The sequence below is a fragment of the Nelumbo nucifera genome, chromosome 2 (assembly GCF_055504915.1).
Source record: "Nelumbo nucifera cultivar China Antique chromosome 2, China Antique-T2T, whole genome shotgun sequence".
Taxonomy (NCBI): Eukaryota; Viridiplantae; Streptophyta; class Magnoliopsida; order Proteales; family Nelumbonaceae; genus Nelumbo; species Nelumbo nucifera.
The window spans coordinates 91,661,810-91,679,422 of NC_142650.1; the positions used below are offsets into that span (position 1 = coordinate 91,661,810).

The 17,613-nt window shown below is 38.9% G+C and overlaps 1 protein-coding gene across 1 annotated transcript; it reads left to right on the forward strand.

Moving 5' to 3' along the window:
• The first annotated feature begins 296 nt into the window (after positions 1-296).
• On the forward strand, positions 297-17,342 carry LOC104590192 (DNA-directed RNA polymerases IV and V subunit 5B-like). Its single transcript, XM_010248750.3, has 4 exons — positions 297-670; positions 2,681-2,866; positions 14,126-14,239; positions 16,869-17,342. Exons 1-4 carry the CDS (start codon positions 425-427, stop codon positions 16,992-16,994), a joined length of 672 nt encoding a protein of 223 aa, XP_010247052.1. The 5' UTR covers positions 297-424; the 3' UTR covers positions 16,995-17,342.
• The last annotated feature ends 271 nt before the right edge of the window (positions 17,343-17,613 follow it).

Here is a 17,613-nt window from a genome sequence, read left to right on the forward strand (position 1 = left end):
GTAAAAATATTAATTGGGTTAATGGGTGAAATCTGGGTTTTGATAGGATGGACTTAATGTCCGTCCCATTACATTCTCTTTACTTCATATGCAATTCTGCACATGTAAAGAAGAGGCACATGTTATTAGACATGTGTCCGGAATTAGTGACGTGGGCAGGGATGTGGGTAGGAAGCTGTGGGCAGAAGATCCGGACTCCAATATCTCAGGCCCGGCCCATGATCACCCCGCCTCGGATTCACGGAGTGCGCAGCCTTTGCTGTACAAATCCATGGAGAAGGAAAGCTGCGAACTTCAAAGGCTGTACAAATCCAGAGCTACGCGCGCAAAGTTGTAATTTTATTTTCCCTTTCGCTTTCTCTGCACGCTGGTAACTGGCAAGGCGTAGGTACACATTTCCCTCCAATTCAGAGGAAAGAGAAACATGGAAGCGAACAATGGAGAAGGGAAGAGTTGCATATGCTGCTTGGTGGACGATGGGAGCGTAGAGAGCCACAGATACTACTTGGCTCGAAGGACTGTGTTGGAGATGCTGAGGGACAGAGGTTACGACATCCCAGACTCTGAAATCGATTGCTCCCTCCAGGAGTTCCGTTCCACCTACGGCCAAAAACCAGACCTCGAACGCATCCGGGTCTCCGCTTCGCTCCTCTCTGATCCTTCCCAGAAGGTATGATATAAGTTCTATTTCTGTTATTATTATTATCTCTGTGTAGCTTTAAGGTTGTATATATGGTTGTTTGAAAGTTACTATGGGTCTTCACCAAGGTTCAGCACTTAGCCCTTTGATGAATTGACTATATTCGGGAGAAGGTTCATGGTGCGTGTTATGTTGTTTTCGAATGATATTGTTTTAACTTTTAATCGATGAGACTAATGAAGGATTAAATGTAAAATTAAGTTTACAGACAAATGGCTTAGAAACAAGAGGTTTTAAAAGTAACCATTTCCGGTAAATCATGATACACTTAGGGTTAGAGACCAAGAGAAAACTCAATGTAACCATTTCCGGTACCTTGGTTCAATAATTTATAACAAGGGAGAGAGTGAGGAGGATGCCAACCAAAGAATTAGAGTAGGATGGGCAAAATGGAGGGGTGCATCTAGACTTTTATGTGATAGGCGAATACCACTTAGATTAAAAGGAAAATTATATAAAACAGTTGTAAGGCTAATTATGTTGTATGAGTAGAGTGTTGGGCAGTCAAGAAACATGTCCAGAAAATGAATGTGGCAGGAATGTGAATGCTAAGATGGATAATGGAAAAAATAGAAAGGATAGGATTAGAAATAAAGTTATCCATAGGAACTTAGGAGAAACTCCAATAGGTGATAAAATGAGAGAGCAAAGACTAAGATGGTGTGGACACATGCATAGAAGACCACCAATTGTGCCAATTAAAAGAAGTGATTTAATGTTCTAAAAGAGGTTGGGGTAGACCAAAGAGGATACGGGTAGTAAGAATTAAGAAATTATTTAAGTACTAATAACTTAACAATGGATATGATTTAAATAGAACGGATTGACAAAACAAAAGTCATGTAGGCGACCCCATATAGTTGGGATAAGGCATGGATGATGATGATGTATGGTTGTTTGAAAGTTACCGGGTTCAGGAGATTGGATGGCTTTGTTCTATAATTCTTAGAAGACATTTGATTTGGATTTGGATGGTTTAGAGAGTTGAATTTTCTCTTGAAAATAGGAAACCCAAGGGGGTATCTTGAGTGATTTTTAGGACTTTACATGATTGTATTGGACTTGGCTGGCATGGATTTAGTTGCAAGCAGAAATGACATTATTTGCTTTTTGTTGGTGTCTTGGTTTTCTTGGAGAGAATGCTATATGAAAAGTTAAAGAGTCATGTGAAGCAGCTATGTGTTGCCATGATGCATATATACAAATACTCAGATGAATATATACATGGATACAACTCTCCATCTCCCAAGATCCTTTTTGATCTTTCCTTTTTAATTGAAGGGAATTAGTTGGAGATTATGGATAGTATAGGGTTTTAGGAAGGGTGTTTAGGATGAGCAGGTTAGGTTCAATTGAGATTCTGGTTTGAATCTCAGAAATTTCACGTTTTCTCCAGAGAGAGAAAGTGAGAGACTTAAATAACTTGAGTTTTAGAGGGAATTTTGTGCTGAAGTATTGTAGGCTTAAGTATTGAGTTATGTGGAGTGAATCCTAATCAGATTGGTAGCCTCAACAGTTTGTGTACGAGTTCCAAGGAGAATGACAGGAGTTTTGGAGAGAAAGTGGAGAAGTCTAAGAAGCGTTAGAATTTTGAAATTTTATACATCTCTTGTCAAGATCCTATAATATTCCCACTTGAATTCATTCCTATTGGATCTTAGATGTATGTAATAGTTGTTAAGGCTTGAAGAAAATAATACATAATAGAGAGAGAAGCAATATAAAATCCCTAAGAATCATTTCAGTGAGACCTAGAATCACTTTAGGGTTTCAAAGGAGCTACTCCATAAAGCATGCAAGGTAAATCAGTAATCAAGTTTTGTTTTAGTGAAGAAAGTTCCTATTGCAAAAAATTAGGCTTCTTTACCTTGAATTATGTTTACCTTTAAGTACTCCTGTTTGGAGCTCGCATTATAAAATATATCTTGGGGTCATCCCTATTTTTTATTTAAGTGATACAAATCATCAATTCAATTGCAGATTCTGGTGGTCTTTTGTGGAACTGATAAGATAAACGTCAGGATTGCACGTGGGATCAGGAACCAGATTACTGGGAAAGAGGAACTTTCCTGGCCCACCCGGGTGATCTTGATCTTGCAAAGCGAAATATTGCCCCAAGCACGGAAGGAAGTTGAACAATTCCCTTGTAAAGTTGAATTTTTCCAAGTAAGTTACCTCATAACATTTTTTTTTTTTTGTATACCTCTTCCGTATTTAGGTTCTGCATTTTTTCCCCACCTAGGCCTTAGCTTAATGTCATTGTTTTTTACATTTTTGAAGTAAACCAAGTATTTATTGGTATATTGACTGTTGAAAAAACTGCCAACATCTGTGTGTTGGATTTGATTTTGAATAATGGCAGATTAGTACACCAATGGCTTCCTCTGGAAGTAAATAGACAACAGACTTGGGAGACTTATTAATTCATATTCAAATGTAAATAATGGATGCCTATATTATTGTTGTTGTTCTTGTTGATTTGTAAGTCTATAGGATAATGTATACTATAAGGTATATGCTTTGGATATTGTTGACAAGTTTGTGTCGTTACCATTATTATTGTTGTTGTTGATTGGTAAGTCTAGAGGATCATGTATGCTGATATGATGCATGCTTTTCTAGGTTAACTCTAGTAACATATGCTATTTTGGTGAAACCTTGACTGAAACTTCTTGGATGTGGGTTGTGTAGAGCTGAGATGGTGCCTTGTGAAGTGGTTAAACAAGCTAAGGTGTATGGTAGTGATTGGGTATGGATGATAACCCATACCCTCAAAGTGGTGTTAATCATCCTCAACCTAGGAAGAGAGCATGACAAAGGAAGAATGATGATCTCTCCTTAGTGAGAAAGACAAAAGCAAGGATTAAAGGCAATAATGGGCAGATGCTAAAGGTTGATTTTGGTGCTTGTTGTAACGTGTACTTATTTGTGTATAAGGGCAATTATGTCCCTTCATCTACTATTGTGTAATGATGCTGTCATCCTAATACAAATAAGAAAGGGGGTGCCGCCAGCCCAACTTTTGCCTCTCAATTTTCTATTCATTTCTCTCTCTTCTCTCTCTCTCTCTCTCTCTCTCTCCCCCTTCTTTGATTCTATATTGAACTAGATTGTACCAAAGCCCTTACACAAATAAGCACACATTACAACACTCCCCCTCAAGTTGGGCCATAAATATCAAACAGGCACAACTTGCAAGATAAATCATTGTGTTGCATAGTGTTTTGACTCTTTGTAAGTACATCCACGAATTGATCCTTAGTACTAACATAGGGAGTGCAAGCTTCACCCTTTTCAAGCATTTCTCAAATGAAATGTTCATCAACCTCAATAGTCAATATGCTTAGTCCGTCATGAGGAACTGGATTTGTAGCAATGTTGATAGTTGCTTTATTGTCACAATGAAGAGATATTGGACCATTAATTGCAAATCCAAGTTCCCCTAGCAGATTCTTAATCCACAACACTTCTACAACCCATGTGCCATAACCCAGTATTCTGTTTCATCACTAGACTTGGCAACAACTCCATGCTTCTTACTCAGGATGTTACTTTCCTGAGTTTGAAGGTGAAGAAGACCATCTAGAAGAAACTTGGGTCAGAGCGTTTGAACTGCCATTGATGCTATGGCATCCAAGCATGATGAAAGCCTTAGGGGACCTCTGTGGAGGCTTTCTCGGAACTGACGACACGCCGGAGGAACTTCGAACCTGCGAGTGGGTAACAATTAGAGTGAAGGAGGGGGGTACTATTCCGGAGAAGGTGGAGATAGCGGTAGGTGCAGTTATGTTTTCAGTCTGGCTTTGGAAGGATAACTGGCCTAGTGCTAGCTTGAGAAGGAGATTAGAAGAGGAGAAGTTCGGAAGCCAATAATTAAAGGAGTTTGGTGGCTCGGAAACGTCAAAATTGAATATTATTAATTATGATGAAAATAAATCGGTGATCGGAAAGTCGCCGGAAGGAAGGAAGAAAGAGATGAGGAAAACTATGCTGGATACGGGGTGTATGGAAGACCAATTGACTGGAAAAAGGGACCACAGGAACCAAGGTAGGCCTCAGATACAAAGTCAGGATGGCTAATCCAATGGTGGGATTGATTTAAGAAAGAATCTTCTAAAACAAAGTTCACACTTGGGAAATGAAGAGGAACAAGCTTTAATTGCTCTGAAAAGCCTGATAAAAGACTGCCTTTATGAGTTGGGTGTCTGGCCTGAACCAAAGCCAGATGACTTAAACATGCCAACCTCAAGGAAAATTGCGGGAGAAAAATAGCTTAAAGATGATGTCAGGGAAGGATTCCTCTGACACCCAGTATAAGGCCCCACAAACTAAACAAAGGTGGGTGGGGACCCACGATCCAAACCCGGATGAACAGAATGGGTGTCCATTAGTTGAAAGGGATATGCAGGGGTTGGATAATGATTTGTTCAGGATTGGGCCATTGGTGTGGGAGAGGCGCAATAGGATATCAGATACAATAGAATCCAGGAGCAAAACAATTAAAAGCTGGGAAACAAAAGCCCAGTCCTCGACGAATCAGAACCTTAGTCCTCGAAGGGCTATGAAAAGGGTGGTGAACCAAGGCGGTGAAGATTCAGTCCAGGGAGCAAGCGTAGACAGAATGGAGGAAGAGACTGCAGAGAAAGAAAAGAAGAGCGAAATGGGGGAAAATCCTCTTGTTGAACCTTGAGAGGTGAGTGGGGGAAACTGTCCAATGGATACTCACAGAGAAGGATGTTAGCCAAACCTCTTTCTATCAACATGGAAGTGGCTCGTGCTCACAACCTCTGGGAGTGAATAAAGAGCAGAGAAAGGCAGAATGTAACCTTCAGGAGGAAACTAGTACCTCAATGGAAGAAAAGAACAAATGGTTGGAAGAATCCTAAATTTGGGTAATGTTGAAATTACTGAGTCTGTGTAAGTTTTTGGGTGTTTCGATAGAAGGTCTGGAATTGGAAATGATAGATTACTTGGAAGGAATTGAGAGGAGGATTTTGGAGAAGGGGAAAGGAAATGTGAAGAAAGGAGGAGGGAAAGGAAAGAATGTCAAAGAATCCATGTGTCTTTCGTGGGGCTTAGTGGAGAGGGGTGATAGAGAGGGAAGGAGTGAAAAAGAAGGGAGGAAGAATTAAGAAAGTTTTTTGTTTTTTTTTTTTTTAAATTTTGATGGATCTGAAATTCCTTTCTTGGAATGTGAGAGGCTTGGGGTCAGGGAGAAGAAGAATGGTGATGAGTGATGTTTTAAAAAGGGAGAGGGCAGGGGTAGTTCTTATTCAAGAATCAAAACTAGAGAGGGTTAATGCAGGTATAATTTGAAGTATTTGGGGGGAAGGGGAGGTGAAATGGGTGGGGAAACCAGCAGTGGGGAGTGCTGGGGGTATCTTGATAATGTGGAATCTCTTAAAATTTAATAAGATCTCTCACACTGTGGGGGATTTCTCTGTAACTGTAATGTTTGAGTTACAAGGGGGTCAATGCTATCAAGTTACAAATGTGTACGGACCAAATGCAGATAGGGAGAAACAAATCTTCTGGGAGGAGCTGGCAGAATTGAGAAATAACATCACAGTCCCTTGGGTGATTGGCGGCGACTTCAATGTCATCAGATTTCTTGAAGAAAAGAAAGGAAACACTCGAAGTACTAGAGCCATGAGGGATTTCTCAGATTTCGTGAACAACTTTGAACTGGTGGATCTGCCTCTTTCAGGTGCACAATTTACTTGGTCAAATAACCAGGAAGATCCTATTTTGGTTAAGTTAGATAGATTTTTAATCTCATCCACATGGGAGGATTCTTTCCCGGGAACTAAGCAAGAGGCTCTTCCACGGCCTCTATCTGATCACTGTCTGATTAAACTGGTGTTTAGCAGACAGGTAAACAAACATGCTCCATTCAGGCTTGATAACAGTTGGCTTGGAGAAGAGGATTTGCTAAACTTAATTGAAGCAAGCTGGAAGGAAACTCAGGTGGATGGTACAAGCTCCTTCGTTCTCGCTAAGAAACTGGGAAAACTGAAATCTGTCATAAAGAGTTGGAAGGTAGGAAAAGCTCAATCTGCAGAACTCAAAAAGAAGAGATGCTTGAATGTGATTAAGGAAATGGATAATCTTGAAGAACAGAGGCGTCTTTCGGAAGAGGAGAGGAGAAAGAGAGAGGGTACGAAGATTATCTTTGATAGACTTGCCTACAAAGATGAAATACGCCAGCGTCAAAAGTCCAAGATACAATGGCTGAAGGTGGGAGACAAAAACTCCATGTTCTTTCACAGAATGGCAAATGTCAGACACAGAGTTAACAACATAAGTAGGTTGGAACATGAAGGGCAGATAGGGGGTCAAATGATTAATATTCAGTCAATTGCCACCAATTTTTACAAAATTCTCTTCAAGGATCCTTGGTTGCGCCGGCCTCTGCCAGATGGGGTTCAGTACAGGACCCTTAACAATAGTCAAAAAAGGGAGGTGGAGAGGCCTTTCTCTGAAGAGGAGATATTGGAAGCTGTCAAGAGGATGGATGCAGATAAATCCCCGGGGCCAGACGGGCTAACAAATTTGTTCTATAAGAAATGTTGTAATATCATTCAGGATGATATCTTGAAGGCTTTCCAAGATTTTCATGATTCTGCATCTCTGGTAAGGAGTCTGAATACTACGTTCATTACTTTGATCCCTAAGATAGAAGGAGCAACCAACCTCAAAGATTTCAGACCGATAAGCCTGCAGCATAGTTTTTATAAACTTCTTGCAAAGGTGCTTGCAGAGAGATTTAAAAAGGTGTTGGGATCTGTAATTTCAGAAAATCAATGTGCGTTTGTTGGCGGAAGACAAATTCTGGACAGTGTTTTGGTGGCGAATGAAGTAATAGACTCTAGAAGGAGGGAAGGAGAACCAGGTTTGTTATGTAAGATTGACCTTGAGAAAGCCTATGACCATGTGAACTGGCGATGTTTGAACTTCATTCTGGAAAAATGAATTATGGTCAGAAGTGGAGAAACTGGATGAAGGTATGTGTTTCTTCCCCCAAATTTTCTGTTCTAATTAATGGAAAGTCCTCTGGTTTCTTCAAAAATTCAAGGGGCATCCGCCAAGGTGACCCCCTGTCACCTCTGCTTTTTCTATGTATTATGGAGGTGCTGACCCAATTCATCAACCATGCGAGTCAGGCAGGCCTATGAGAGGGTTTTGAGATAATTCAGGGTGGTGAGAGGGTAATAGTTCTTCACTTTGCTGATGATACTTTATGCTTCATTGGTGCTTCCTTCTCTCAGCTGGAAACTTTAATTGGGAATTTCAGCTGGTTCGAGGTAGTAACTAGTCTGAAGATGAACTTAAGAAAATATTCTATCATTCCGGTGGGCAAAATTGAGGGGCTGGAAGAATGGAAGGAAGTACTGGGATGTAAAATAGATAACCTCCTGACTAGCTATTCTTGGTCTTCATCTGGGTGCAAAAAGCTCATCCTCAACAATTTGGGAGCCTGTTGTAGAAAGAATGGAAAGAAAATTGGTGAATGGGAAGACAAAATACCTTTCCAAAGGGGGAAGAGTGACTTTGATTAAAAGTACACTTGCAAACCTTCCTACTGATTATCTTTCCCTCTTTCCTATTCTGAGTAGAGTGGCTAAGAGAATTGAAAATATTGCAAAGAGATATTTTATGGAAAGGCTGGGAAGATGAGAAGAATTTTCACTTGGTGGCCTGGGATCAGATTTGTACTCCACGTAGTTCAGGTGGTTTGGGTCTAAGAAAACTGAACTTTTAACACTGCTCTAATGAGGAAGTGCTTATGGAGATTTGGCATAGAAGAAAACAGTTGGTGGAGAAGGCTCATTGCTGCAAAGTATGGCCTTCAGCCGGGGGGGTTGGACAACTGCAATTAACCTTCCTTCCTATAGATGCTCTTTGTGGAAGGCTATAATGAAAGTGCTCCCGAGTTTTCTGAAGGGTGTGGGCTTTCAGATGGGAAAGGGGGACAGAATTAGATTCTGGAAGGATAGGTGGCATGATGAAACAACTTTAGAGGAAAAGTTCCCTCTTATTTTTTCAGTGGCTGAGAACAAAGAGGCTACAGTGGCTGAATCTTTTGAGCTAATGAGAGGGGAAGTGGTCTGGAAGCCTAACTTCTATAGAACTTTTCAGGACTGGGAGGTGGAGGAAGTAATGAGCCTCCTTAGCTGCCTGAATAATTTCATCTTCAATCCCCAAGTAAATGATATTTGGATCTGGAAATGGAAGGCTAATGGAAACTTCTTAGTTAAATCCTTTGCGGAGGGTCTAACTGCTACAGGAGACTCTGTTTTCCCATCTAAACAAATCTGGATTCCTTCTACCCCTTCCAAAGTCAATTTCCTAGTTTGGGCTGCCACCCTAAACAAATGTCTAACAAGAAGCAGTTTGATGAGAAGAGGAATCACTTTGGATAACCTAAATTGTGGGATTTGTGGTCAAATGGAAGAGTCCATGGATCACTTATGTATTCATTGCTCTTTTTCTTGGAGGATTTGGTCTCATTTCTTGCATGTGGTGGGCATTAACTAGGTGATGCCAGGATCGATTCGGGAACTTCTTCTCAGTTGGTATATTCCGGGTCTATCAAAAAGAGCAAAAATCATCTGGAGGACCATTCCAGCGGCAGTGATCAGCACTATTTGGTTTGAGAGGAACAATAGAATTTTATAGGGCTGTAATCGGATCGGATGCAGAAAATTCCGCATCCGATCCGATTACTGATAGCATACATCTGAATCCGATCGGATTTAAAGACTCGGATTCGAATCCGAATCCTAACGGACTCGGATTGGATTCGGATTTAATCTGGCTCCGCTACAAATTTTCTAAAATATTAGAAATATTGAAAATTTTATTTATTTTTAACCTTTATATATAATAATTTAATATAAATATAACACACTAAATTTATTATATACATAAATTCACATATAATATAATATATAAAATATATTTTTATAATTTTAAATATAATTATATAAAGTTATATATTAAAATTAATAAATGTTATATTATAATTGGATTTGGATTTTAATCAGACCGGATGGGGTCAAATCCGAATCCGATCTGATTATTAATCGGATGTAGATTGTAACATCTGAATCCGATCCGATTACATATATACATCATCTGAATCCAAGATAATCGGATCGGATGTCGGATCGGGTCTCAGATTTTCGTGTACCATTGACAGCCCTAGAATTTTTAATGATCTTTGTAAAAGTTCTGATGAGTTGTTCTTTTAAAAAAAAAGTAGTTTTTTGTTGGGAAACTTTCTATGGTAAGATCAACATTATAGCTAATATGCAAAAGAAGAGACCTTATCTTTGTTTGTCCCCAAATTGGTGTAGTTTGTGTAAAGAACATGATGAGGATTGCTACCGCTTGGTGTTATCTTGTTCCTTTGCTGCTAATATTTGGAATTGGGTCTTTATGTTATTTGGGTGCAGGTGGAATTTGCCCTCTGAAGTAAATCTACTTTTTGATCCATCTACTTTTGGGTGGTCAACTAAGAGAGGGAAACTAATGTGGAAGTGCATTAAAGCAGCCACTTTGTGGACTATTTGGGAGGAAAGGAATGCTAGAATATTCCAAGAAAAGGAAAGAAGCATTGAAGAAGTAAAGGAATGTATTTTGACAAGGACAACAATTCTTTGGCTGAAAACTTCAGATTTGTTTAGGGATTACTCTTTTGATGATCTTCGGAAAAGTTGGGTAGAGGTGGCTTCCACAGCCTCCAAAAAGAATAGATCAAAGGCAGTTTGGAGACCTCCTACAGAGGGCATGGTAAAGCTGAATTTTGATGAGAGCAGTCAAGGTAATCCAGGACCCTTGGGGATAGGAGGGACCTTAAGAGATAAGGACAGCAACATCCTATCCCTATTTTCAGGTCTAGTAGGATTTGGCGATTCCACAAGGGCTGAGATACTGGCTGTGGTAAAAGGAATACAGGTTGCTAACCAACTAGGAGTGGAAAATTTGATAGTTGAGGGAGACTCTAAAGTGGTAATGGGATGGCTGTTGAATTCAGATATAGTATTCTGGGGATACAGGGATCTTCTCAAGAAAGTTAAGTGGCTCACAAGAAACATGTCAGTCAGTTTTCAGTGGGTTAGCAGATCAACAAACGCTGACTGATTCTTTGGCTAAACAAGGGGTCTCAAGGGCTGAATTATTTTGGGCCACCTTATGATTGTATCCTGTTAAGAGTGTGGTTATGTTCTCATCTCTAAGGGGAGGTAACATCTCGTGCCTCTTCTTAGGGGTGAATGTATACTTACTTCCTTAAGTAATAAAATCATTATTCATTTATCAAAAGAAAGGCCCCACACCAGTTGTTGTTCCTTCAGTTTCCTTTGTTCTCACCATCCAAGTATCCGAGCTTCCCTCCTTATGAACAGTTTTACACCTTTGGACTACTCCGAGTAGTTGCATCCATGTAGGGGGGTAATGGCTACAGGGAAATTAATGCTCTCCAATCTCCATGCTGTTACTAACTATAAGAGGGGGTGGAAGTGATACCAAATGTAGCTGAATCTTCAATTGCCATAATACCAAATTAAGTAAACACTGATAAATAACTCAGTCCACCAATAAGAATATACAACCAGTGGCTTACACAGGCTCCAATAACAAAAAATGGTGCACATCATAAAACAATCCACACAAACTACATCCAATCAACAGTCACACTTTCTGTAATGCTAAACAGCAAGTAACAGCAATCCCACACTCACTCTAATGCCAAACAAAAAGAAAAAACAGCATCTGTAGCTCACACAGAACACTCGAGTCCACCAGGAAACATCAATTCAGATCTTGGGTATCACAAAAAACCTTCACCATCTTGAAGGAAATCTGCTGTACTCATTTACAGATTTCTTCCTACCACCCGAGAGGCTAAACAGGCCAAAAGACAGGGATGGAACCAATCTCAATCTATGAAACAGCACAAAAAATTACTCACTGCAGCTTTTACAGGTTTCTAGGTTTCCTTGGAGTGATCCACTTGCATCAGGCTTAGTTCCCAGACCTATCAAACACTCCAAGATGAAGAGGAAACATCAGATATACACCCAGCACCCAGAACATCACATGATCCGGATTTCTTGGATGAATAATGGGTTTCTACACTCCCATCATCACAGAACAGTCACCACTACCAATGTTTATTGGTTTAGTGACCAAGAAATATCAAGAGGAAGAGAAAAAATAGAGTTTAGACCAGTCTGAGATCTTCTAAGCCTTCCTCTGCAATTCAGGTGATCAGCCCTTCAATCTACTCTCTAGGTGGAGTTCAAAAACAGAGTTCATATCACCTTGAAAAGTGCTCTGATACCATGTAATAAGGATGAAGAGAGAGAAGAGAGGAGTAAAACAGGAGAAGAAAAGAATAGAAGAATCTTGGGGGTTTGGTGGCATCCCCCACTGTAATGTTATTTTTTTATCAGTAAAATCAGAGAAAGCTTTATTGCAATAGAAGAAATTTACAATGGAGAGTAGCCTCGGCTACCCTTGAAAAAACAGGAGAAAAAACAGAAAGACAAACCCAGAAATTTGCTATTTAGGAGTACAACCAAGCCCAAAAAGTCTGTTCTCTTCTAACCCCTTGCTTTGCTAATTGATCTGCTAAATTGTTTGCCGATCTTGGAACCCACCGGATTAAAGTTTGCATATCTTTTGACAGATTTCTGAATTTTTTGATTTCATTTCTGAACCACCAAGGACTCCTTTCCTCTCCTCTCAGCCAGCTTAGGATCACTTTAGAGTCCCCTTCGATTATCAATTTCCGAATGCCTAACTCCATTACCTTTTGTAAACCATATAGAACTGCCTCAAGCTCAGCTCTTATGGAATTCCCTTCCCCAATTGGTCCCGAGAACAGTTCCAAGATTTCTCCCGTCATTTCTTAGCACACCTCCTATTCCGGAAGGGCCTGGATTACCAATACTGCTCCTGTCAACATTCAGCTTGATGAAATCAGGTGTTGGAGGGTCCCACTGTTGCAACATAATATGTTATTAGTGTGACATAATATAATAGTACAATGACAATAATACCCCTGCACTATAGCTGAAGCATAAAATACCCCATTTCAGCAGTGCTCATTTGATAATCGTGGTCCTTCAGATATTAGGAGGCCTTTGGGGAGATAATTGTCAGATTTTTGTGATCTATTTCTGTATTGAAGGAAATCCCTAGGAAATCGACCTGTTCATGGGCTGGCTCCAAGCCTGAGTGTGTAAACCTGATCCTGAAGCCCAGCGCATGAACAGGTCAACTATGAAAGAAACTTCTTCTCTTACTGTATTTGGGGGCAAGAGGCCAGGGAGGTTACTTTCTGTGTTATTTTCGAGTTGTATTACCATGATATTTGTTCAGTCTTGTTCTTTTCTCTCTTTCAAAATTCTCTTGGTTGCAGGGAACCAGTCTTCCTTTTTAGCATCTTCATGAATAAAGATCATTTCTATCATACAATGAGAAAAGATCATCTAAATCATGGTTAATAATTAAAAAGAAAAAAGAAAGTGGGAGCTTCACACAATCACACTTTCACAAAAAACCTATCTATAAAGATAAGACATTGTTTAACTTAACAACAAGAAAAGAATTCCAGGGGATTTCAATGGACACCATCCTCAGGTTGGGAGACAGTAGGAAGTCACAAACCAAGAAGACAACCCTCTCTGATACAGTGGGAATTGGGAAAAGCCAGAAATCTGTAAACTGAAGCTCAACTTTGATGGCTTCTGCTAAATTACTTGCATACCAGCTGGAGGACTTTGAAAGTTGAAATATTAGCACTTCCCAATGGTCTCAGACTGAGTAGAGAAATGTGCTGAACTGATTTTTCCATTGAAGGTAACTTCCAAATTGTGATTGGATGGTTTACATCTGAAGATCAAGGTTTGTGGAACCCAAGTCATTTGATAAGATGATAAAGAGGTTTACTAAAAAAGGATAAGATCATAAAAGAGATCCAGCTACTGATATCCACAATGAACCACTCGGCACTCGTTCAAATGGATTCCCAGGTCAGCAAACAACCTAGCAGATATGCTAGCCAGGGACGTAGTAAACAAAGTTTTGTTGGACTGCCTGGTCCTGGTAGGAAATTTGTGCCAATTTTGCTTGTCAACATTGAGCTGTTTCTAAATGTCCTTTGTCACATATTAATAAAGTTTCTGTTACTGATAAAAAATAATTAACAAGAAGAAAAGATGAGTTCTCTCTTTTTGTTCTTGGCTTCTTTAGATTTAAAGAGTACTTTTTGGTTCTCTTACCTTTAAAATTAGGTATATGCTTATATCAGCCTTGTATGCTTTTGACCTTGTGCCCCCACCCTTTTCACCCTTCTTTCCTTTTCAAGCTCTATTGAGTTAGTATGTTCTAATTATGGCTTGTTTTCTTTTGCAGATTACTGACTTATTGATCAATATTACAAAACATGTTTTGAAACCAAAGCATGAAATTCTGACTCCAGAAGAGAAAGAAAAGATACTAAATAAGTACAGCCTGGAGGACAAGCAGGTCAATGTTTCTATTCAACCCTGTTTATGAAAGTTGCATGTTATCTGAGATGTGAAGAACGAGTTTCTTAAATTATTTTTGCAGTGCTACTTTGGTTTCAAATACAGAAGCACATATGCAACTTTTTCTTGATTCTTTCATAATATCGATTCTACAATTGAAGAGAATTTAGGCAGTGTGCTGTGCTTTCATTGTGGAAATATATATTGCAAGAGCAGACACCCAATCTTAGTAGTGTCGGACAAAGAAGCCAATGTACTCTTTTGATTAGATCATGATTCTTCTTTACCGGTTGTTTTGTTCATTTTTGAATCTCAAAGGTTGTTTTCCCACTCCATTTAATAATCGAAGTGGAATTCTTCAAGGTTCACCATTACTCCTGTTAAGATAGAGTTTCAAAACCATTCGTTTACTGCTGTAAAGAAGTCATTTGTGCTTCAGAATTGTCAATCTTGTCCTTTACACCAAACTGTGTTTTGTTGTGTGTGTGTGGGGGGGGGGGGGGACAAGTCTTTCATTACTTTGAATCATCAACAAGTTTGTACTCTATTTATCATTTTGCTTTGGCCATAAAAAAGTAAAAAGGGTCATACACAATATTAACCATCTCTAGCTTAGTGTGACTTTGAAAACATAGTTGTCAAGGTGATGCCTAGGCAGTGTTTTCAACCCATTGTTGACCTGGCTGGTTGAACCGCTCGAACCGTCACCCGGTCAAGATTCTAGGTCTGGTTTGAGTAAAACCCAGAAAAGGTCAAAAAACTGTTGACTTCGTCAAATACGTCTGACCTAGACAGTTGGACCGTTGATCCATTCGACCCACTGAGCGGGTTGCAGGTTGCATACTAACTGTGTATGCAAACTTCAAGAGGCCATAACTTTGCATCCGGTGTTCGATTGAGGTGATTTTTTTTGGTTTTGGGTAACTTTTTGAAATCTATGCGTCCCAAGGTGCCTCCCCCATTATTTTTTCCAAAAAACCCTTTTTTGGCCTCAAATTGCAATTTTTAATATTTTTTTACAATTAAAAAATTTACAACTGAATTAAAAAAATATAAATTAAATATAAAACATTTCATATATTACATGTAAAACATAATTATACATTATTTATTGATAAAATACATGTTTATACATATCAATACACACACACACAGTTTTAAAACCACAAGGCACAGGGGTCAAGTTGCGCCTGAGGCGCAAGGCGAGGCTCACGCCTTTTTGAAGCAAGGCGCAAAATAAAAAAACATGCTAAAAATAAAAAAAAGTCAGAAAATTCAAAAACAAATGCCAAAAAAAAATATTAAACATAATATTAATAAAAATATAAACTTAAATTTTAAAATAATGTTTTAGAAAACCTATTATCTAAAATTAAAATACATAAACATAAGATGTAAAGCATATTCAAATGAGAATTTAAAAATAAAATCAAACATATAAAACATTTTCAAGCATGTCAAACCTCTAATATCTTTTTTCACTCAGTTGCATTATTTCAAGTGGCTAATGTAATATAAAACATATTACATTCCTGATTCTACAAGCCACCTTTGTGCCATGCCCCTCGAGGCAAGCCCAAACAAGTTCATGTTAGGTCTTAAATTCTTAGTTTTCACACAAAAAATAATGATTTTATAGTTTTAATTGCTTTTTAAGAAGACATTATATTAGGATGAATGAATGAACAACATTTTATCATAATAAAATGTCTTCTTAAAAAGCAATTAAAACTATAAAATCATTATTTTTTGTGTGAAAACTAAGAATTTTAGACCTAAAGTGGACTTGTTTGGGCTTGCCTCGAGGGGCGTGGTACGGGGGTTTGGTAGCGGAGCCCCGGCCCAGTTGCTATGTTCAAAAAAAGCAAAAAAGCATCAAATTTTCAAAAGGAGCACGCCTGGGATGAGGCGCAAGGCGCATCAGGTGCACCAAGCGTGTGCCTTTTCAAAGGGCTGCGCCTAGGACTTAGGCGAGGCGCATACCCTGAAATGCATCAAATTTTCACTGCACACACACACACACACATATATATTTGAATTTTCATATGGCTGATGTGGCATGGTCTGACCCATCTGACCCGCCTGGTCGAACCTGTGACCCGTGACCCGGAGGCAAAAACGGTTCTGCCTCCTGGTCGGTTTTTGAAACACTGGGTAATAAGGAGGGCACTCATGAAGGGTCACCTTGCTTAATGGCCAAGATAGTTTTTACATGCAGCTCTTGGATACTTATATATTCTTAATAGTGAAAGATGGTTGCTGCTTGCTATAGAACCTAAGAAATTACCCTAGGATTCATAGTTTTTATTCAAAAAAGAAGAAAAAAAAATCTATCACCTAGGTGGCAGCAACTAGGTGACATGGTGCCTCCTGTCGCCTAGCCTTGCCTTGGAACCTTGAAAATTATGTTTGAAACGGCCTTGAAAATATCTCTATGGTAACAGAATCGAACTGAAATAGTGAATCCTTTGTCACTCAGATTTTTTTATATGGAAAGAAATTTAAAGTTGTTTCCTGGTTCTGTGTGAGAAATTAAAGATACGACAGGTTTTGAAAAAGATTGGTTTATTCGATTCATATTTATGATATATAACTGCTCAAACTGATATTTGATAGGTGCTCTGCAGATGCCTAGAATGCTACAGAGTGATGCAATTGCTCGATACTATGGACTTGAGAAGGGGCAAGTGGTAAAAGTTATCTACAGTGGTGAAATTACTGGTTCACATGTTACTTACCGCTGTGTTGTTTAATGCCTATCTTGGTTTGCAGTTCGGATGAATCTCTGACTTGTATGGCTGTGTATATCAACTTTTAAGTTCAGCTATAGATACTAGAGAATATGTAAAGTTACCTTATCTAGAACAATTTTACTGTTGCACCAGAATTTGCTCGGAAGTTCTCTTTATCTGGTTCTGAGAATGAACAATTTTTCTGTTTCTCTGGTCGCTACCGAGCAAATACATTCAACATGGTGTAGTCATCAGGCATGGAAATGTGGTTTGAGCTTTCAATGTCATGTTTCAAAAAGTTGTGGATTCACTGGAAAGGTTTTACACATTGATCTTTAATTCCTACTAATGAAGTCCAACGTTATGTTACATCAACAGTTTTACATCTTTGGTACTGTTTAATTACAGCCTAGTGACTGAACTGAATGACTTGTTGCATTATCTCTTCAGTGATTCAGAATAGGGCTGTCAATGGAGTCTAAATGTCTAATACCTGCTTCCACATCTGATCCGATTGTCCTTGATTTCAATGTTAGAACTTACATCCAATTAATAATTAGATCATATGTGGATTTAACCTATCTGATTTGATTAAAATCCAAGTCTAATTAATAATATTATTTTATGTGTATATATATGA